General features: G+C 37.0%; 1 protein-coding gene across 4 annotated transcripts in view; it reads left to right on the forward strand.

Moving 5' to 3' along the window:
- The window catches only part of MPP7 (MAGUK p55 scaffold protein 7), a 146,440-nt gene that overhangs the window by 41,972 nt on the left and 83,705 nt on the right, over positions 1–20,763 (forward strand). For all 4 annotated transcript variants that reach the window (XM_064404911.1, XM_064404861.1, XM_064404957.1 and 1 more), the window contains one exon: positions 12,528–12,646. In XM_064404911.1, the coding sequence (XP_064260981.1) occupies positions 12,528–12,646 (119 nt within the window). The remainder of the gene's footprint in view (positions 1–12,527; positions 12,647–20,763) is intronic.

A 20,763-nucleotide genomic window follows, 5' to 3' on the forward strand; every position in this document is an offset into this window, starting at 1 on the left:
TGTAGCTTTCCATAGTTTTCACCTTCTTTGTGGCAATATTAGGTTATATTCAAAGTTAAATTTCATCTTCTTGTTATCCTGAATTCTCCCTCTCTGACAGTATTTTTGTCCCTCTGTTTGGGATAAGTAAAGTTAGTATTTTTGCTTAAGAGTGTTTGTTAAAAAAGGGTGATCCAGCTGAGGTTGCAGTACAATACAAAAATCTCTGCTTTCCACCCCTGTGCTACATAGTTTCATGCACAAGAAGTAACAGAAGGATTTGGAAAATTAGGAGGGACATTTCAAATCAGGAATCAAAAACTATGTATTTAAGAATGTATATAAGGAACTGCATTTGATTCTTATTTTTAGTAGAATGTACAGGGCAGTGATTTTGTTTTCCCTACACATAAGATTTATCCTAGATGACAATATTAATCTTTACAATTAGGGTGTAAGTCTGTTTATTTGTTGCCATGGGGAAGGAGAGTTGTTTGGTTTTATATGCTTTTTTGTCTCCCTATTCCTGTGTTTAAGGGATTTGACTATGACTTTGCCAAACCCTATCTCTGCATACCTTTCTTTTCTCTCCCTCTCCTCATGGAAATAAGTGACTTGAAGCTCAGTATGCTAAAGCTGAGTTTTGGAAGATGTGTCAGGGTCTGCTCTAGGCTAATTTTCCACTCTGGACCTTTGCTTTCTTTATCATGCACCCTTTTGTTTCCCTTCAAAACCTTCCTTAATTTTTAAAAAAATTATTACTTGTTTATTTTTAAAGATTGTAATATATCCAAAAGTAATACTCATGGACTTTCTGAATAAAGAAAGAGAAGGGCTTCAAAAAGTAGAAGATAATCCTAATTTTGAAATAGTGTGTGTTAAAATGCCTCTAAATATGTTTTACTGTGCTGTTTAATCCATATGACATTGCAAACATACCTTTAATAATAATTAATATCTATGTTAAAACTCAAGTGTCTCCATTGTCTCATGAAATTTATAATAAGACATGATACATGCCATTAATATCTTGCTGTTAAATAATACTGCTTGTTAAGTCCTCTTTTTTTTTTCTGCCTCAAGTTGTAAGTTGTTTCTGTAAATAAAAATTTGTATTTGGAGTGAAAAGATAATTATTTTTTTCCTTCCACTTTCTTTACAATACTTCCTGTTTGGGCTGATATGCACTTAAGTATTTTTGGGATGGTTACAACAAACTGTGCTTTCTACCCTGCCTGTGATACAGGTGGTTTCTAACTGGAGTCCTGTTTTTCTGCTGTTACTCTTACTCTTAGATTAAAAAGTAGTGATGTGCATAAAAATTTTTCTACCTCTGTTCTTCCTGTGTGGGTAAGCAGTCTTCCTCCCACCCTGCCTGCACAGACTGGTGTTGTGACATGTGACAAGTTGAAACTGCCCTGTCTGGGGCACGGAGGGCTTGGCAAGTCACTTAGTGGGACCTTTAGGATGGGGGCATAACCCTGCTCAGTCTGTTTGCTAAGACTCTTTTCTAAATACAATCAAACAAAGTGCAGCCTAACCTAATTTTGTGTCTGTTAGATGTTGGTGAAATAAAAGTAAACCTGGATTTAAAAACAAATGAAAGCATTCCATGAGGGTTTGTAAATAGAAATGCATCATCTGTGAAATGCATCATCTGTGAATATATGGTCATGGACCACTGGACATTCAGTCACCAGCATGGGAACATTAATTAATTAAATTTTTTTAATATAGTCTGAAGTACCAGTTCACTGTCAAAATAGGATAATGTTTGTGATGGGCTGTATTTGATGAGACTAAATGGTTATCTGGCTATGTTCACTTTACCCTGCTTTTACTTGTGTCAACAGCTTCTCTTAGAAGTGGCACCATGTACTTGCAGCTGCTTTCTTCATATACATTCTTCATATACTTGCTTTTATCCTACCTTGCTTTAACCTCTATCTGAACACAAGCCATGCCTTTTAAATCTCTTTTGAGGGGCATTTACCAGGCTTTAAGCTATGATAAATCAAAGTCATGGCTATGCTATTTTCAGTCTTTTAAAAAAAGGTTTGTTTTAATTTATTCAGATTGCAATAGTGACTTTTAATTTAATCTTATACTTACCAGATTGATCTGGCTTCACTAACCTAAAGACAGAGGACGAAGGCTTATGTGCAGATGCTTCTTGCTCTTCCACTCTCCATTAGCCATATAGAAAACCTATTTTTATATAATAATAGTAATAATGGAAAAGCTGCTCATTGTGTATAACATCTGTGTGACCCTTAAGGTTTATGGTCCTGTCAGTGTCAAGTCAAAGTTATCTTAAAGCAACCAGCATGAATGGAAGGCTGAGCTCATGCCTCAGGCTGGGTCAGAAGCTTTCAACAGTTTCTGTGTTGCAAAAGTCTGCTTGCCCTCTGTGTGCAAGCCCACCAAACAGACTTTTTGAAGACTGAGCAAGAAGACTCTCGTTTTTGCAGGTAAAGCAAATCTGTGAGATCTGGCATTCACTTATCTGCTATATTTAGGAAGGTGTAAAATTGCAGTTCTGGCTTCATAGTAGTAGATGGCAGCTTTGTTGCTGACTTTGGTGGAGCCAAGATGACATCATTATGCTTTAAGTGTTGTTCTAATGTGAAAAACATTGTAAACTTGTTGCAGATTTCTTTCCTCCCAGCCCTGTATCAAGCTTGCTTAACTGACAAACTTAAAAATGCTTTTCTGTTTGTTCTCAAAAAGCAGTGCATGAATGTGCAAAGCAAACATAATGTTTTTGTTTCATGTGTTGTCAGTAGGAAAATCACATTTATGGGCCAAGCTTAAGCACCAAGTAAAGCTGTTTGAGATTGCTTATATACAAAGAAAGTCAGAAGCAGTTCTTGGATTTGAGTATTGTAAATTATAGAAAGAGAAAATGTGTGAGGGCTTATGTTAGTTTCTCCTTGAGCACATAAAGGAGCAAGCACTGTGCCAGATAGTGGAGTTTTCTAAGTATTACAAGGCTGCAAAACTGAATACATATTAGGTTTTTAATTAAAAAAACTCCCACATTTGTTACTAACCAAATTTTAAGTTCATATGGCCTTTAAAATATTCCTGGTTTTTGTGTTTTCATCTCTGTTTTGTAAGAATACTAAATAGAAAAATGAAATCTGTTCTAAATGTTAGGTATTTTTCCAAAATGCATTTATAGTAGTATATTCAGTGATTCTTTAGAATTAATCTCGACCTCTGAAGCTGCATGCTGTTGATGTGGATATGTTGATTGCTGGTAGAAATATTTTGTTAGGATAGGTCATATGGATTGACTTCCCAGTGGTCAGAGGCCACTGCAAGCAATGTGAAGTTCAAAGATGATTTTGCAGTCACCTGAACACAAAAAGAAGCTGTCATTTATTGTTTTCATGTGTCTTCTCTTTATCTACTACTATATTAATGCATTTTGATCAGCTTGTCAGTTTCAACATGGTGTTTTCTAAAAGGATTTGATAATAAAAAGGATAAAAAGGTGGAGAAAAAAAGTAATAATATGAATAAAAAGCCGAGCAGTTGGCTAAACTAAAAGGGGAGCATCAGAAACCTCTATAGTAGAAGACAAATTAATCTGAAGTGCTAAAATTTTAATTTTAGCCTTTTAACCCAGTTTTCAGGATTCAGAGGAAGATAGAAATCAGAGAGTTCTATTTTTTACAGCCTATGTAAAGAATGCAGTGACATAAAACACTGACCAAAGATCTGGCCATCTCATTGTTATGAGATGGAGAGAAGGGGAATTTAGGAGAGCCATGAAGGGAAGTTTTCTGGGAGTTGTTCTTCTGTTGGAGGCTGCCAGGGCAAAGCCTTGCAGGGTCATCGGTTCCTGCTCCAAAAACTGCCTTTACTTCCCCCCTGGTGTCCTGTGGTGGAAACAGAGCAGAGGGAAAGCCTTCCCTTGCCTGCTTTACACCTTTGGCTGTAACTTCAGGTGTAGGTGTGCTGCAGCAAGTGTGGTATGTACTTGCTTTGGCTGCATCACCATTTCAAAACTACCTTAATTCCTCAGCACGCTGAGGTGCATAGGTATGGCCAGATATTCATGAAAATGGATATGACAGCCAAGGCAAAATTTATACTGAATTAATAAATAGAGCCAATATTTTATCCTTGCATTCTTGATTTCTCCCCATCTCCATCTGCCAGAGGCATTAAATGGCTTTTAGGATAACATTAATTGGGAAGATTTGGGAAAGTATGAGATGTATGGCTAGCTTTAATTGCAATCTGATTTAATTTTTAAAAATACTACTTGCTGGTGTTGGAAAGGGTATTTACTTCGGTATCAACATATTTATGATGACTTGGAAAATTCATTCAAAGTGAAATGAAATTTCTCTAAACTGTTCTGTTTTGTGTTAGTGTGGTAGTGTGGAATCAGAAAATGTGTGTAAGTATATTTGCTGATGGTAAACTCTTTAAAACTGTTACAGTTTTTGGACACGTTTAAATTCAAATGGTCTGGCAGCTGAAACAATTTTACCCCCCTGTTTTGTTTGGTTTTGTAGTAAATTTGAAGGTACAATACTGTTTCTAGGCAGAGGCTTTGTTATGTATTGTTCTGTTTGCTGGACTGACAGCTGTAGCACACGAGTGGCTGACAGTTCTGGTGACACCAGGTGTCCTTTGCTGAGGGCACGCCGTGCTGCCCCCACCCAGAGCAGCTGTGCCAAGCATCCAGGTGAGCCAGCAGAGCCTGCATACTGTGTGCATTTAATGGAAGGTTCTGGGGCTTCTCAGCCCAATATCACATCAAATCCTGCCTGATTTAGAAGAATTAAACCTGTTAATAGGAAGGCAGTTTATTACTACTGAGAGGTAATGAGAAGCTTTCCTGCCAGCTGTTAGTTGCCTGTTGTGAAATACAGGGGTTCAAAATTGTTTTTTTTTTCGTTAATAACACATTGGTTTAGGGAAAAACCCAACACACACAAAGAACACCTCAAAGCAATGTATTGGTTTTACAGATAAATAATGAAATAATTAAATTATTTCAGATAGTTTACTTTCCTAAACTTACTTTCAAAAAAAGGTGATCATGGAATGGTTTGGGCTGAAAAGGACCTTAAAGACAATCTAACTTCAAACCCCCTGGTGTGAGCAGGGACACCTTTCAGTAGGTCAGGTTGCTCAAACCCCCATCCAACATCACCTTGAACACTGCTCCAGCTTCTGGGAACAGCCTGTTCCAATGCCTCACCAATCTCACCACAAGGAATTTCTTCCACATACTAATCTAAATTTCCCTTCTTTTCAGTTTGAACCATTACTGCTTGTCCTGTCAGTACAGTTCCTGGCAGAGTTCCTCTCCAGCCTTCCTTGTATGCCCCCTCAGATACTGGAAGTTCGCTGGAGGTCTCTGTGTACACTCCTCTTCCCCACACTGAACAGCCCTAAATTTCTCAGTCTGTCAATATACTTGACTCTTTAAATTTGTGTATATTCCCATAGTCTTCTATAAACTTTTAAATCAAGTATATGTGGCTGGATATATATGACTTATTGTGTAATGGCATAACTTGTTTGGAGTGCTAGTTCTTAAACTAGGTCCTGCAGTGAATCATAACACTGAAATAATATACTGGCTTGATTTCAGGCATCAGTACTGCCTAGGATTGTAGGACTTTTCCTTCTACTCTCATGACAGGTATGTCCTGTATGAGATACATGATTAGCATGTATCTTGACCATGAGAGGTTGAGATACATGGTAATCCAACACTGTTTCCATTATTCTTAGACCAAACTGTTTAGAAAATAAGGTTGATTTCTATTGCTAGAAGTCTTTATTCAAGCTCTTAATGAGATATTCTGTCTTCCTTTTGCAGATGTAAAATGCTATGTTTAGTAGTCCTTGCTGCCCCTCCCCAGTGCCAAGTATCTTATAACCTTGTAGACTGTGACTAAAGGGTTAAAAGATGGCCAGTGTGCCCAGTGCCTTCCTAGTGCTGGAATGAGTTCTTTCCTGACTGCCTGCCAGGTACTGGCTATTGCCTCCTCTAGGGCTGATGAAAATCAAGATAGAAATACCAAAGACTTGCCAAGCTGATGTCTATGGAAAGGACTGGTCAATTAGTCAAGGTTATTCGAGGTGCCATAGTACGCAGGCTACATTGGAGGAGACAGGAGAAAAAAAATTTTAAAAAATTGTATGAGTTTTCCACAAGCTGCTTGTTAATTTGTCCTTGATGGGTCACTTTAAATCAGTTTTATGTCTATGTTATTCTTGCAGATAAAAGGTGGGCTTTTGAATACTCATAAAAGTACGTTTTATGAACTTTGAAAATATCCATGTTGACACAGTGTCTAGTAACTACGTTTTTGAGGGGGTTTGATTTTGAAACAGTTTTGATGAGCCATACAAGCAGGAACTTTGCAGCAAGTCTTGCCCTGTATGGATGCAGATAGAGATCAACTCTTTAACTCGCATCAGAACCTTAATGGTATGTGGTATGTTAAATCTGAAATACACATGTTGAGACAAATCCTAAAAGACCAATAACTGTTTCAAACAACTGCGTGTTCTTTAGCTCTGGGAGCCAAGTTCCAAAACTAAAGGCTTTTCCATTTTGAAGGAAATAATATTTTTTAAAGTGATGGGTTTAAAAAATTACTCATTCAACATTTTCTGCCATAACATTGTTTTAAGGTGGGCTAACAAATTTACTGTAGCTTTGAGGAATAAAAATTAGGTGCAACTTTCAAGTTAAAATACTATTCCCCTTATGAATATGCAGTCTTGTTCTTTGAGGATACTTACAGCAAAATTCTTTTTTTCATTAGAAAAAATATACAGCATTAGTATTTCTATTGCTCTGCTATCCGTAAGGATTTCAGCATTTTACTTTTTTTTGTGAATTAGCAAATAAATCAAAACAGATATTTTCCCCAAGATGCCGATCACTTGCATGTTGTAGTTATGCAAGTGCATGATGTAGTTACTTGGTGTTCTGTATTTTGAAAATTAATTTCATTTTGTAGAAACATTAAACCGCAAAATTTAAAAAAGGTGCTTACTGGAATGAGTTAATCCATCTGGCTCTGCAGAGAAAAATTGCTACTCTTTAACTTTTTGTAGTGTCAGCAAGCCTATATATTTAGTGGAATTACTTAAGAGAACATAAAAAAAGAATTATTTGTAGCACATAAATCTGAGCACAGAGTGGTCTTTTTACAGCTGGAGTCTGATAGGACAGTGCAGTGTGTCCATCCTAATATGCAGACATACTGCATATGTTTTTATTTGAACCTGTGCTCAAATGCTAATCTCAAATTTCAGAATGAAATAATTTTCAATATGTGGTGTTAGTGACCGATTTTGTTATTCAACAGCAAGGATGTCAGAATAAGTGCTTCTACTGCAGTGATGCTTGGTTGTGTGTAAGGCAAATGTCTGAGCCTTCACAGAACTGTAAAGTACAGTTCAAATGTGAAAAAATGTTAGCTTGTTATAAATGGCAGCAAATGGTGCTGATTATTTTACCTTTGACAAAGTGGAAAATTTAAAGGTTGGTTTGTCCCATTTTATTAATACAATAAATTTTTTACAGTGTTGTTCTGGGCCTTTAGATATATGTTCTTTAGTGTTTATTATCCCTCAGTTGCTGTAAAAATTCTAGATTTGAAGCCTGGCATCATTGTTCAGAATGCTAATTCAGGAAATTAATTAGCATATGAAAGCAAAGGCACATCCATGTTTCCATTTCTTTCCTTACGCTTACCAAAACAAAGTTGGTGTTTTCTTGTAATATGCAAGAGTGATGGAACGCAGAGACCATATTTTTTATCATTTAGCACTAGTTTATAGCTTCCACAGACTTGTCCTAATAATGAAGCTATGAAGGATATGACAAGAATGGTGATATTAAATTTCTCTAGACTAACAGTAAATTTTTCCATTCTGATGTCAAGAATGTAGAGCATCTGGAATCTGCAATGTGAGTGGTTCAGTACGGGAACAGTTTAATCAATTGCTTAGCCATTTATTCTCCTCCTAGGAACAAGCAGTCTTCTGCAGAATGTAACACTACAAAGGAAGCAATTTTGTAAAACTGGAAAAATCTTTTATGTCCTGTTGTTTCTGATTTAAAAGGTTTCCATTGCTTCTTACTCTTAAATCCAGTTGCAGGTGCAAATCTACTGCACACGTTTTTAAATTGGAATTAACATTATTCTACATTTTGGTCTTCAGATCAAATAAAACTAAATTGTATTAAATTTAGAAAAAGGTGAAGATGCTCTGAAGCCAGTAACTGCTTAAGTGTGTTGAAAGAACACAGTTGAAATTTATCTTTTATCCTTTTAGGTGTGATTACATTGTGATGGGTCTTGGGGTTCCAGCTCCCCCCTGAGCTTAGGAATGACCAGACTTACTTCCCCTCTTAAAATTGCATAATTGTCTTACATCTCTATGTTTAATCACATTGTTAGTTTTTTTGTTTTGTTTTGGGGTGGTTTTTTTGTTTGTTTGGTTTGGTTTTGGGTTTTTTTTTTTTTTTTTTTTTTTGTCTGTGTGGTTTTTTTTAATGTATGCTCAGGTCTTATGGAAATAAATTATCTACTTTTAAAAATCAAAATAAATTAGTTTTTCTTGTGTAAGTCACGTTTACTGATTTTTGACAACTGAAGTATTTTGATACTAATAAATTCCAATGGGTGCATGATTCCTTTTGAATATAAATGCTGGTTAAAATTAGGCAAACTAGAAAGATCAAGAACCTAAGTAGAATAGCAACAGTGTATAACAAAAGCAAAAAAAATTTTTTTTGGTACCACTGTGTGGTGCCAACATCAGGCATTAAAAATAACAGTATTTTTTCTTGGCTTTTATTTTTTTTTTAAACAACTTCTAGATATATTTTTTAAAATTCTTGGTTGTGTTCATTTACATTGTGGGACCTCTCAAAAAAATGTGAGGTCGAAGCATGCCATATGACTCAGGAAGGTGGGAAACATCAAAACTGAGACCAAAAGCACAATCAGGGCCTGGCAGGCAGTGGTAGCATTCAGCTTGGAGGTGCTGATACTCTGGCCTTATGGGATGAATATGCATTTTTAATTTGCCAGACAACCTGTATTTTAGGGAGTATCACTGTGACCCTTTGGAAAGTTAATTTTTGGTTTTAGAAGGAATCAAAATCAAATGTGTTCATTGTGGCATCCCTTCACACTACATACTTGCTACTGGAACAATTAAAAAAAAAATTTGGTTTTAACAGCCTGGCAGTAGTTAAACCATTGTTAAACATGCACTTTTTTCCCATGGCCTTTGGCTCTGATTTCTAAAACCACCTGAGATACTACTTAGAAGTTTTGCAGGAGGTTTGAAGTTGATCTGAAGCACTCTGCTATGAAATTCAGATTACTTCTGTTGCTGGATGGCAGCATCTCTGTACCCTGAGATCTTACAGGGCTGCAGGAGTTTGAGCTACTGCCCTTCACATGTAGGAAAGATGCATGTGACAATTGTTCAGATTTGATAAGTAAAATTAGGCCAATATGGTGGTGTCAACTTTATTACCAGTTTACACTAACTTGACAAATTATTGTGTCCCTGTCCATATCACAAAAGCCCTTTCTTTGATATGCCATGTGCTGGTAAAGTCACATGCCAGCCACAGTTTTCACTATTGCTTCACAGTGGAATGAATAACATCAACACATTTAATGTAATTTAGACACAAGTAAAAATCATATTTTACTTGGAGGTGTGTGTAGAAGATCCACCTACTTTATTTCTTAATAGATAAAATTCAGAATGCCCATCTGAAAATTTTTGATTCTGTGATACCATGCACCACAGACGGAAGAAGAAACAAGAGGAAGGGTATGCCTTTAGAGGTGCCACCTTCTGCCATTGCCTTCTGGAGCTGTCAGGTGATCTGTAATCACACAAGTTTTTTCTTTAGATATGTTCTAGATCTTTGTCTTCTGTTCTCCTCAGGTTAATAAACTAAGACCTCCTTCTGCCTGATTTTTACTTGGCTCCTTGATGGAGTTGTTTTTTTTTTTAAATTCATGGCTGCACAGTGTTCAGTTTTGGGAGGAGTCTGAAGAGCAAGAGCTTGGTGTTCTCCAGCACGCTGCATGGCACAGTCCTCAGTTTCCACTGCTGCAGAGAAGGGATGGATTCTCATTTCCTTCTGCCTGAAAGCTGTAAACACTGGACTCTGGAGCCAAAGCAGGGAAGAACTAGAAGCATGGCCATGATATTGGATAAAATCAATCAGCACCTGTCTAATTGTCTCCACTTCCCCAGGGGAGTTGCACAGATGGGTGCATTGCTGGAGTAGTGCACTAGGAACATGGACACCCATTTCCCTGGAAGGGGCAGTTCAGGGCTGTACAAATAAATAAAGCTCACAGAAACTTTTGAGCTGGATGTGAAACCTTCATGTGTGTAAGGACCTGCAGGGCTCAGCACTCCTGGAGTGCTGGCAGGTGGCATTTTTCTCTGGGAGTTCTGTGTGTAAAACCAAAGTCTCATTATGGGCTGATTCAGTCTCCCCCTGTGTCACTAATAGTTAATCCATCAGGAAATACAAACTTTCATTTTATTTTTCACCAGGGATTTGATTATCAAAGTGTTGAAGAGCAAGTTACAAAGAGAGAATAGTTTTAATAGTTGATTACATGTGGAATTTAAGCAGATCTGATGGATCAAGGAAAAGAACGCTTACTCTGTTACATGCCTTTTATTTGAAGCAAGTGTCTGAAGTTACTGTTTTCTTTCTTCTGAATGACACACAGGAATTGTCTACAAGCAGTTATGCCAAAGTGCAAGCTTACTTTGAAAATTTCTATTCCATTTTCTGACAGCCTTCAGGTTATTTTGAGGTAAATATATTTACAGTAACAAAAGTAGCCAAGTGTAAAGAATTTTTAAAATTTTCTAAATTAAAAAAAGAAATGTTTTCATTTTCTAAATGAAACTGTTTTCATACATTATGTGATGAAGCAACCATTTTTGCTAAGTTTGAAGTTCTAATAATCTGGGAAGTTGGAGCCACAAGTCCCACTGAAACCTCTTTTCTCTGGCTATCACCTCAATAAATGATTGTGTCTTGCTAGGCAAAGCTTGATGGTCTTTTTTTCTGTCTGCAGAATTGTAGTGGTTGAGTTGTATCTTCTTTTTGCAGTATTTCTGAAGCAGAAACAAGAAGAGATTTAAATAAAAACAGGGTTCTAAGAGAAATGAATGTGAACCACCAAAAAATCCTTGGAGCACAAAAAGAATGTATCTGGAAATAAGTTTTTTTTTTCCCCAGAATATTTTACAGAGGGGCAGGAAAACATGAGAATATAAATAATCAGAACCCAAAAGTGCTGTATGTAACGTTGAAAGGGAAATGTACTGTCTGAAAAGGTTGTGAAATTATGCTTAGTAATAAATATTCTAAATCTTCTAAATCATAAGTTTCAGGGAGATAATAAACATAATAACAATAGGTAACCTGTAATTTATAACAATGTTCTTTTACCAGAAGAATATGTTGTAAATCTGTTCTTGTGATGAACAGCAGCACTTACTCAGACTAAAAATAATAACAGGACCATGTATCTTGGATCCCAGGAGACTATTGGTGTTTTTGTAGACAGCAGACAGGAGAAAAAGGCATTTTGTCCTTTTTACCCCAAGTAATCCCACTGGAAAATTAAACATGTGCTATGAATTGATATCAACTCATGCCAGGTTACCTCCCTAAAGAGGACTGCTGCAAACACTGTTGCTCCATTTCTTGGACAGCACTTTGATGGTCTGTGTGCACGATGGATGTTTTCTGCTGTACGCTACTGTGGAACAGTGCGCTACTGTCTGCCCCTCGGAGACCGCTGCTGAGGTGTGCCACAAATAACTGAGAGCAGCAATTGCTTTAGCCCTAGAGAGAATCTCAAATACCTGCAAATTAAAAATGTTACTGAAATATTTCTGTGTTCGTGTGTGTCTGGGAAAACTGTGTTGGTTTTGTTTTTAAAAATTTAATCCTGCAAAGCAGAGAAGGTGCTTTTGTATTGCTGAGGATCCTTGCTGAACACAGGATTGAGAAAAATATTAAGCAGTATATTAGCAAGAAATATTTAGAAAAACCACGAACCTTTTTTTAATGGACCACCCTATCCAGTTTCTGTTCTTTTAAGGAAGTTTTTCCTATGCATGACTCATTTCACTCTTTGGCTAACATCAAGGGAAATGGAATAACGATTAAGCAAAGGAATGTATGCTTTTTTCTGGGTTTGTCCTTTTCTCAAAACCTTTATGAATTTTCTGCATAACCTTGTGTAAATATGTATGGATGTAGAAGCCTGACAACTGTGACAAGGTAAAAAGTACCCTGCTAATACTTGTTTCTTAGTAATTTTTTCTAAATGTTCCTTTTGGTTATACAAGTTAATGTTGTGCTGGATACTCCAGACTCCCTCTTCAGTTAAAATGACATGCTCCAGGCAGCCAATTACACAGAACTGTTAAGTGAAATTAATGAGATCACCCTAGATCACACTTTGTGTTTTATTTTCATTTTATAGGTCTGTACGAGCTGCTGGCTGCATTGCCAGCCCAGCTGCAGCCACATGTGGACAGCCAGGAAGACCTGACCTTCCTCTGGGATATGTTTGGTGAAAAAAGCCTTCATTCACTGGTGAAGGTAAATCACATTTAAGTCAGATTCTCTTTGAGAAGAGCGTATGGAAAAATGTTTTGAGCGCCATCTAGTAAACCAGTGACCAAACTGTTGCTCAGTGAAAACAAAACAGCCTTGTTTTAACTCTGTTTCTGGCGGGGTGGAAGTTGTTAAATAAGATTTTACCAAAAATACATAGATGATTTCATTTAAGAGTGATGTTTTGGCAGTGTAATGCTAATGCAACAAACATGTGTTGTTTGCCCTTGTTTAGAAAAAAAGAGTACGAAATAGTAGCAGGAAATCTGACACTTCTTTATGGTCAACATTCAAGACCTGGAGTTTAGCTTAAATAAATAAACGTTCACAGCAAAAATTAGAAGGAATATATTTTCTGAGGTCAAGTATGGCAAGAGTTCAGTAGCCACATTAATTTAAAATAATTTCCTTTAACAAAGTCAACTGAAATTCTAGTAAGCTGTTTCTTTTATTGGCTTGTCTCCATTTAATATTGTGTTTTGCTCATAAATATGCTGGACTAAAGTACAACCTAAAATAAGTTGGATGAATACTTGAGTAAAATATTATGGTACAAAAATGATCAGCACCAAGAAATCAAAGCATGCCGTGGGAGTACACAGAGCTATCCCAATAATCTTAAAATTGTGTGGAGCTGAAAAATGGGACCAATCAGCTGCTTAAAAATATTCCACTCCTACAAGATGGTAAGTATGTCTTCAGTCTCCAGTACAGAGCTAATTCAAGCTGGAAGGAAATTCTGAGGTCTGAAATGAGTCAGTAGATGGTAGTAACCCATGCCATGAATATATCCAGACTTGTGCAGAATTTGTTGCCCTTGTCAATTACTGATCTAGAAGAAGCTTAAAACTGGGATTATTTCTAAGTAGGTTTGAAAGAATCACATTTTCCCCATTTTTTTCAGCTATTTTATTCTGGAAGAAGATGTAATAATGTTGATATTTGGTCAAGTGCTTGGTGATACTCTTCAAAATATCTGAGAATTTACATATAAAAGTAAACCTAAATGCTCTCTGGCACTTGATATGCAAAAGCAACAAACAGTTGAACAGTGCTTGGCAATATTTCCTTGCCTAAAGAATTTCATCAGCAGTGCTGAAGTGCCATGATTCCAGACTCCTTGTGGCTTTGCTGCAGCTGTCTGTGCAGGTGGCTCAGAAGATCACTGTAAGAGGAATAGCAGTCATCTTTCTGATGTAGGCTGACAGTGGTGTGCATCTAAGCAAAAAGTTATGTCAGCTGCTAAATTAGTTTTCTTTCTGGTTTGGGAATTAAAGAAGGCTGGCTAGAAAATGAGTGTGGATCTGTGAAACATTGACACTTCAACATTTGCTCTAATTTGTTATCGAGGCAAAACCTAAATGTTCTCAAACTCCTTCACTTAACTGCCTTTTACCCCTCATTCCAGAAGAAGACAGCAGTTAACTGCTTTGCTCACTTGGAGAGTGCTCTCAGTATGGAGCAGTTGGCTTTCCTGGCAGCTCTCCTGGTTGCACGCCCTGGTTATCATGTTGTTTGCTATTGCAGCGTGGATTGGACTTCCTGACTGTAACAGAAAAGACAGATGAGAAAGGGGATCAGTGAATTGTCACTATATTACAATTACAACAAGAAGGCACAGAAATATTCTAACCATCTTCATTATTTATCTTGTGCTCTCTGGGTCCAAATAGACCAGTTGTAATACATGTAAAACAAAGTTACATGTATACATGTAACTTTGACCCTGTTGATGCTTCTTTTAAGGTCCTTTCAAGCCGTACAGTGTCTTAAAATAGATATAATTCTTGAAATCTCGAAACTATGTCTTTACTGTTCACTAGTTGCTCTTCTTTAATACAGTATATTAATTTAATTTGAGATACAAAGTTTCTTAATTGCAAGAATTAAAACTGTTAAGAGCATTTGGTCTGACGCAGTGCATGTCACAGGCTACCAAACCTCACTTTTGATTTCTGTGAAGGTCTGGTGCATAAAACAGGGTATGAAGAGCTTTCAAAATATTAGCTACTTCATATACTTGCCTCAAGATGGGCTTAACTGTATGTGGAACTCATAGTATTGGTTTGACCTTTAATGCATTTTTAGAAGGATTGTTCGGGACCCTCTCAAGTTTCAAAGATGGTCCCTAGCCTTTTTGGAAGAGAGCTGTAAGAGCAGAAGAACGAACCCCATCTCTCATAGTTTTTCCCTGTTACAAGGCTTCAGGAGTGCAAAATCTTTCTCCGAGTTCTGGTGTCTTATTTGAAAGACTGCTTTTCCTAGCAGTAACTTCTTAAAGTCAACTGTGCTTGCAAAGACAAATGTTTTTAATTCTGCAGACTGAGAATGATGACACATATTTTGTAATAAAAAAAAAGAAAAGGAAAAAATGTGCACTAGTCTTGGGCCAAGGATGTTGTGATCCTGGTATGTGGCAGTGTAGGAAGAAAATGAGCATGGATATATTACCAATTAGCACTGATATTTCTCTTTTTTTATTGCATTGTTTAATAAAAATGTCTACACCAATCTTCTTACCTTACTGCTTAGTAATTTCAGTTATTATAAAAGAGCTTTTTTCCTGAGTTATGAAATGGATAAAATGGTCCAAAATTATTGGAAGACTTATGTGTAAAAGGAACTTTCTACTTTTTCTACAGATATACTAAGTTTTATGGGTATTTAATTACTATAGTTTTTCTTCATGGTTGTATACTATAGCATATGGTTTGCTGTTTTGGCTCTTTTAATATTGAGAGGAAAAAAAGAAGAAAAATAAAAGCCCCAGTCCTTGTCTTGGAGTTCTCTTCATTCAGTATTGTTGGATAGAAATCTCTTTGAGAACTTGGATGAGTCTGAGCTGTTCTAAGAAGTCAGAAATGGAAAAGTTGTATTAGATCATCCAATCCGTTCCCCTGCAAATACTGGATTGTTCCCTACAGTACATTCCTATTGTAGTTAGTAAAACCAGCAAACACTGATGCAACTGTTCTTGCTGTCCCTTTTCTTCACAAAAGAATATTTTCATTAGATTTTAGTTTACAAAGTAAAATAAAGAAGAGGGAACCCACAACTGTTGTTGACAGTTTGTAAGGGAAAACTGGTTCTGGATGGTGTTTAAAATTTACTTCTGCTTCCCTCAATTTGTTGTTTCCTTGTTTTCTCACATGACTCTCAAATTTTACCAAAAATCTTCAGCCATCTCATTCCTTTTTATATACCAGAGACCCCATTAATTCTGTAGAGATTTGTAGGATAGAAACATGAGGGGAGGATCCTTCAGGGTAATTACAAGTGTTGATGTAGCTGACACCTGAAACAGTACGCATGCTCAGCTTGGATGTTTTTTTAGAAAGGATAAATAAAGATGTGCTCTAGCTACTCCTGTGGATTATTTTTAGAGGAGCAGCAAGAATTTCCATGTGCATTTGCTTGCTGTTAGTGCACCAGACACGTTTTACTGTTTGTCTGTTTAGCTCCAGGATGAAGCTTCCACTCGCAGTGTTGCCTTAAAACATTTCTGGTTGTGGATGTAATGCTCAAGAATTGAGTAAACTTTTCTGTTGCACAGCTACCAAAGTATTTAATAACCAATTGCAGTTTGTTTTTGGCCAACTCAGTACTGTACTTTCCGTTATGAAAAAGAAGCCTCAGCAAGTAATGTTGCACTTTCTCTTGATAGGGAAGAGTTTGCACATTCAGAAAGCTATACGTTGCACTAGGAAAAAAACTCAAAACAACAAACTACTGAAAAACTAAGGAATATTTGGTGAATCAAGTCTGATTTTATTGTAACTGCATAGTATTTTGGTAGCTGGCCCTGCAAAACCTTAATTTGTGCTGATTTTCCTAGTTCCACTTGGATTTGATTTGACTTGAAGTTCTAAGAAAGTATATTTTCTATGTGCTAGAGTTTGACCATGTAAATTACTAAAAACATATCAAAAATAAACTAGTCAAGTATATCCTGGTGAAGTGAAATTTCTTTGGCATGTAAATTGTATTGCATGATTACATAGCCTAAATTTTACAGTCATTGTGGTATAGAAGCATTGGAAATTTTCAGTGAGTACTCAGATTTTTCAATATGTAAGTGTAGATGCTTTTGGTATACTGCGGTTCCATTTTTGGCAATAAGAAAAATAAAGATAGTGTTTACAAAAACTACATTGACTAAGGCAAAGCAAAAGGGATTGATTTGACACATCCTTAGTGATAAAATCAACTATCTGCAGATGACACGTTAAATCTCAGGCTGAACTGTTTGTGGGAAGAGATGTGCGGTTATTGTGGCATTTGTGGAAGCTCACATGGAGCAGCTTTCCCTGCCCTGTGATTTGTCAGCTGTTCTGTGTCGCAGCGGGCGTTGTTCAGAGTGCCGCGACCTTTCTGAAGGAGCCTCTTGGAAAAGGCACCTCAGGGGCACAGGCATGGTGTGCTCACACCCGGTGACACAGAAGGAGAGACAGGGTCTGCTGTGGGGTTCCAAGGAGAGCCTTCATTGAGTGTCTTCCTCCAAGGGATCCAGGGATGAAAGAGCCCCTCAGGCAGGGAAAGCAGGGGTTTATACAGGGATCTCAAAGGGCAGGACAGAACACCAGGGCCAACGGGTTATGTTCAATCTGCATGTCACATGGAGGCATGCTGGGAGAAGCCTTTCTTCTCACCCTAACTAAGAGGCTGTGGCTTGAGGGGTTTTCCCTCCAGAGCAGCGTTGTGGATTCTTTCCCTGTTGGCCCACCAGCCTCCACAGCCTTCTGTAGCCAGCATCCAGGCGTGTGCTGCGCAGATCATGTGCATTCACCTTGTGTGTTGTGCATCCAAATGGTGCTTGCTCCTGCCTGGGCACAAGACATCCAAAGATTTGGATCTTCTTCACTTAAGAATGTAGAGAAAATAGACTTGTGATTATATCAGTTGTGAGTTGCAGTTGATTGTTCTGAATGTATTGTTCTGTATTTTTGGTGGGGATGATCCACAGATAGAGTGAATGACATCTCTGAGTGTGGCTGAAAAGTGGATGGTGGCTGAAGAGAATGTATTAGGTAGTGTAAGACCAGAGCATGACATGATAAAAAATGAAGGTTGGTGATCATACTGAGATAGAGTTGGCTTTGTGCATGGAAGGCTGATGATGGAATATGTTGACTACTTCTGCACTTCAAATTTGAAACTGACATTGAAATACTTTTTGCTGGACATACAAAACTTATTTATTTTTCCATTACTTTGTTCTTCATATATACTTTCTCTAGAACTAATATTTATACAGTCTTCTAATTTACTGTTCAATTTGTCTACTTTCTGCATGTCTCAAGACTTTTCTTTTTCCTGTTAATCATATAGAAGAAGAAGAGAGCAGGGTTTGTTTGGGAGGGGATTTTGATGGCTAATATATTTACACCTGTTAAGGCGATGGTGAGAGTGGTTTCTGATTTCAGGGCAGACAAAACCAGCCACCTCAGAAGGAGCTCAGAGGAGCTCCAGTACTCAAGAACTGCAAACCTGTAAAATGCACAAGAGAAAGTGGAACTGGGGTTTTGTTGTACCTAACCTCAGTTTATCTAACTGATTGAGAGGGTTGTGATTTGGGGAGAAAGCACTGGAAAGTTGGAGAGATGTATGGACCACCTTGGAGTGGGCTGAATAATTGAAACTGATAGCTCAATCAGAAAAATGCTTCTTTGATATTTGAAGTCCTTAAGATTCCTTACTCATGAGTACTCAACCATATTTATTTTTAAAAAGCTGTGCCTCCCCAGTAGAGAGAATAGGCTGCAGTTCTCTAAATTCATATGGAGGTCTGAAGTGCTGTTTGCCTTGGAGATATAGGAAAAATGAAGGAAAAGACATTGTGAGCAAGGACTTAGCACCTGGACATTAAGAGGAAGAAGTGTGAGTGTGGAGGAGGTGGTTGATAGCCAGTAACAATTCATGGCCAATGAAATTTAATTGTTCTTCGTACTTTAAAGGAGAATCATGCAAGATTGCTTCGTATGTTATAGTTGACCTCTTTCAGTCAGAGAAGGCAAGCAAAGCCTCCTCATGGCAGAAGTAGTGATCACTCTTGTAACACAGGCTGTCCAAACAGTGCACAGATGTGATCTGTTGTGGTGGTGTGGAAACTTTAGCTATTTCTGGCAAGAGGAGAAGGAATTTAATATAGCTTAAGTCATTAATAATGATGAATTAGATTATAGGTGGCACTTATTTGTCATTCTTTAAATCCAAATTATCAGAGACACGATACAGTTTTCAGCTCTAAAGAGCTACCTAGGAGTAGGTATATAGAGGGGTGTATGTGACAGCATTAGGCTACTGAATGGGCAAAGGTGTTTTAAAGCTGCATGGAAGAAATTAAAGAGTTTTCTTTTTCTCATTATTTTTCTCATTCTTTTTCTTATTTTCTGGAGAGTAAGGTTGATCTCTAATTAATTTTTGAAGCTTCTTGCTTGAGTTTTATGTACAGAATGTATATGGAGGAATGCTAGAATTTCAGTACTCATCTGATCCAAAGTATTTGTAGGTAATGGTCTAATTAAGATGCCAAAATACAAATTTGCCACATGCTTTCTACTTAGCTAAAGCTGAGAATTATTGAGAAAATAATGCTCTGTAAGAAATTCTCTTGTTTGCATTCATTTTTGGAGTAATTGCCACTGAAGCAGTGAGTAATTTTGCTTCCATCACAATTATTACATTTTTAAAAAGTGTAATGCAAAGTATTACTCCTCATGAAATGCCACATAAAGTGTTACTTTTGAAGCCAAAGTGTTTTTTTGAGACTTGCTAAATTGCCAGCAAGTGAAATCTGTAAAGCTAAGAGATCACTCTTAGCTGGAGGCAGTCAGCTGCCTTTAAACTTAATTTCCATGGGAACAGTGATCAGATTAATCAAAATAAGGTAATTGAGATTTTATAGAAAATAGTACAGGATCTTTACTTTGTTCAAGCTGATATTGTTTCCATGAAAACATTTGGAAAAAAGGTAGCTAGCAGCCAGGCACTGAGCAAATTATTGCTTCTCTTGTTAAGATTCATGTATTTTCTGGTCACTCTGTGTACGTTGAATCCTTTGACTTGTTTTTGCTTTTGTAGTGTAAAAATGCAGTACATCAGGTAATAACTGGGCAAAAATAGGCAAAATAAAAATGGATTCCTTTTGAAACAATAGCTAAATCCCCCAATCTTCCATGTTTTGTCTCTAAGTAAAGACAAAGTTTTTTTCCCATGTGTGTTCACTCATATATACCTGTGCTTATTTTTGCCTTCAATTACCTGAAAAAATGCACCTCCTATTTATTTAGGCATAGCTTTAGGTGGTGGGGCCTTATTTGTAGAAGAATGCAAGTAAGGACCAAGTGGATGAAATAATGCAGTTGTGAAATATGGATCCTATGTGATGGTTCAACTAAAAATATTTGTTATAGTTGTAGCTGGTATGTAGTTTACTAGGGAGTAGGCAGCTGGTGAACATAAATAATAATTTTGTCCTTCTGTTCAAAGTCTGTTGAATGGGTTCTCCTGTGTTCTCTTTTGTGGTTTTTATAATGTATTTTTATTTTGTATATTTTGGTAGAAATTTAACTGAATATCTAGTGTTAACTTCTTTGTCAGGAGCATAGACATTTAGTATGTCTAGGATCTTTCAGTTTCTACATCAGAGCTGCTAATGTGTTCAGTAATAGGCACTTGCAACTTTTCATCTAGATTTTTATGAGGAAGTCCTCTTCCTGTCATCAACTCCTCTATCAACTCACTGCGTTAAAAATAATAATAAAAAACTGAAGATCAGATCCCAAAATGATCAAATTGTCTTGTTGACAGTTTAGTCTCATAAAAACTGCAGAAATTAGGTTGATATCAGAAGTTTCTACAGGTGGGTGTACCAACAAACTTAAAATTAAAAATAAAGCAGATAACTTGTGAAATCAGAGGTGTGAAGTGTTTGTCTTTGAGTATTACTTGAAACTTGTGAATAAATCAGTGCTTTGGAATGTGAAAAAACTTTGGTTTAGGTTAAAGTCCAGACAGAGGCTTTTTTTTGGATCAGTGGTAATTGATTTAAAGTTTCTGCTGGGAAACCTCCAAAGAGTAGCAGAAATCCAGCCAAAATGTAC

The sequence above is a fragment of the Passer domesticus genome, chromosome 1 (genome assembly GCF_036417665.1).
Source record: "Passer domesticus isolate bPasDom1 chromosome 1, bPasDom1.hap1, whole genome shotgun sequence".
Taxonomy (NCBI): domain Eukaryota; kingdom Metazoa; phylum Chordata; class Aves; order Passeriformes; family Passeridae; genus Passer; species Passer domesticus.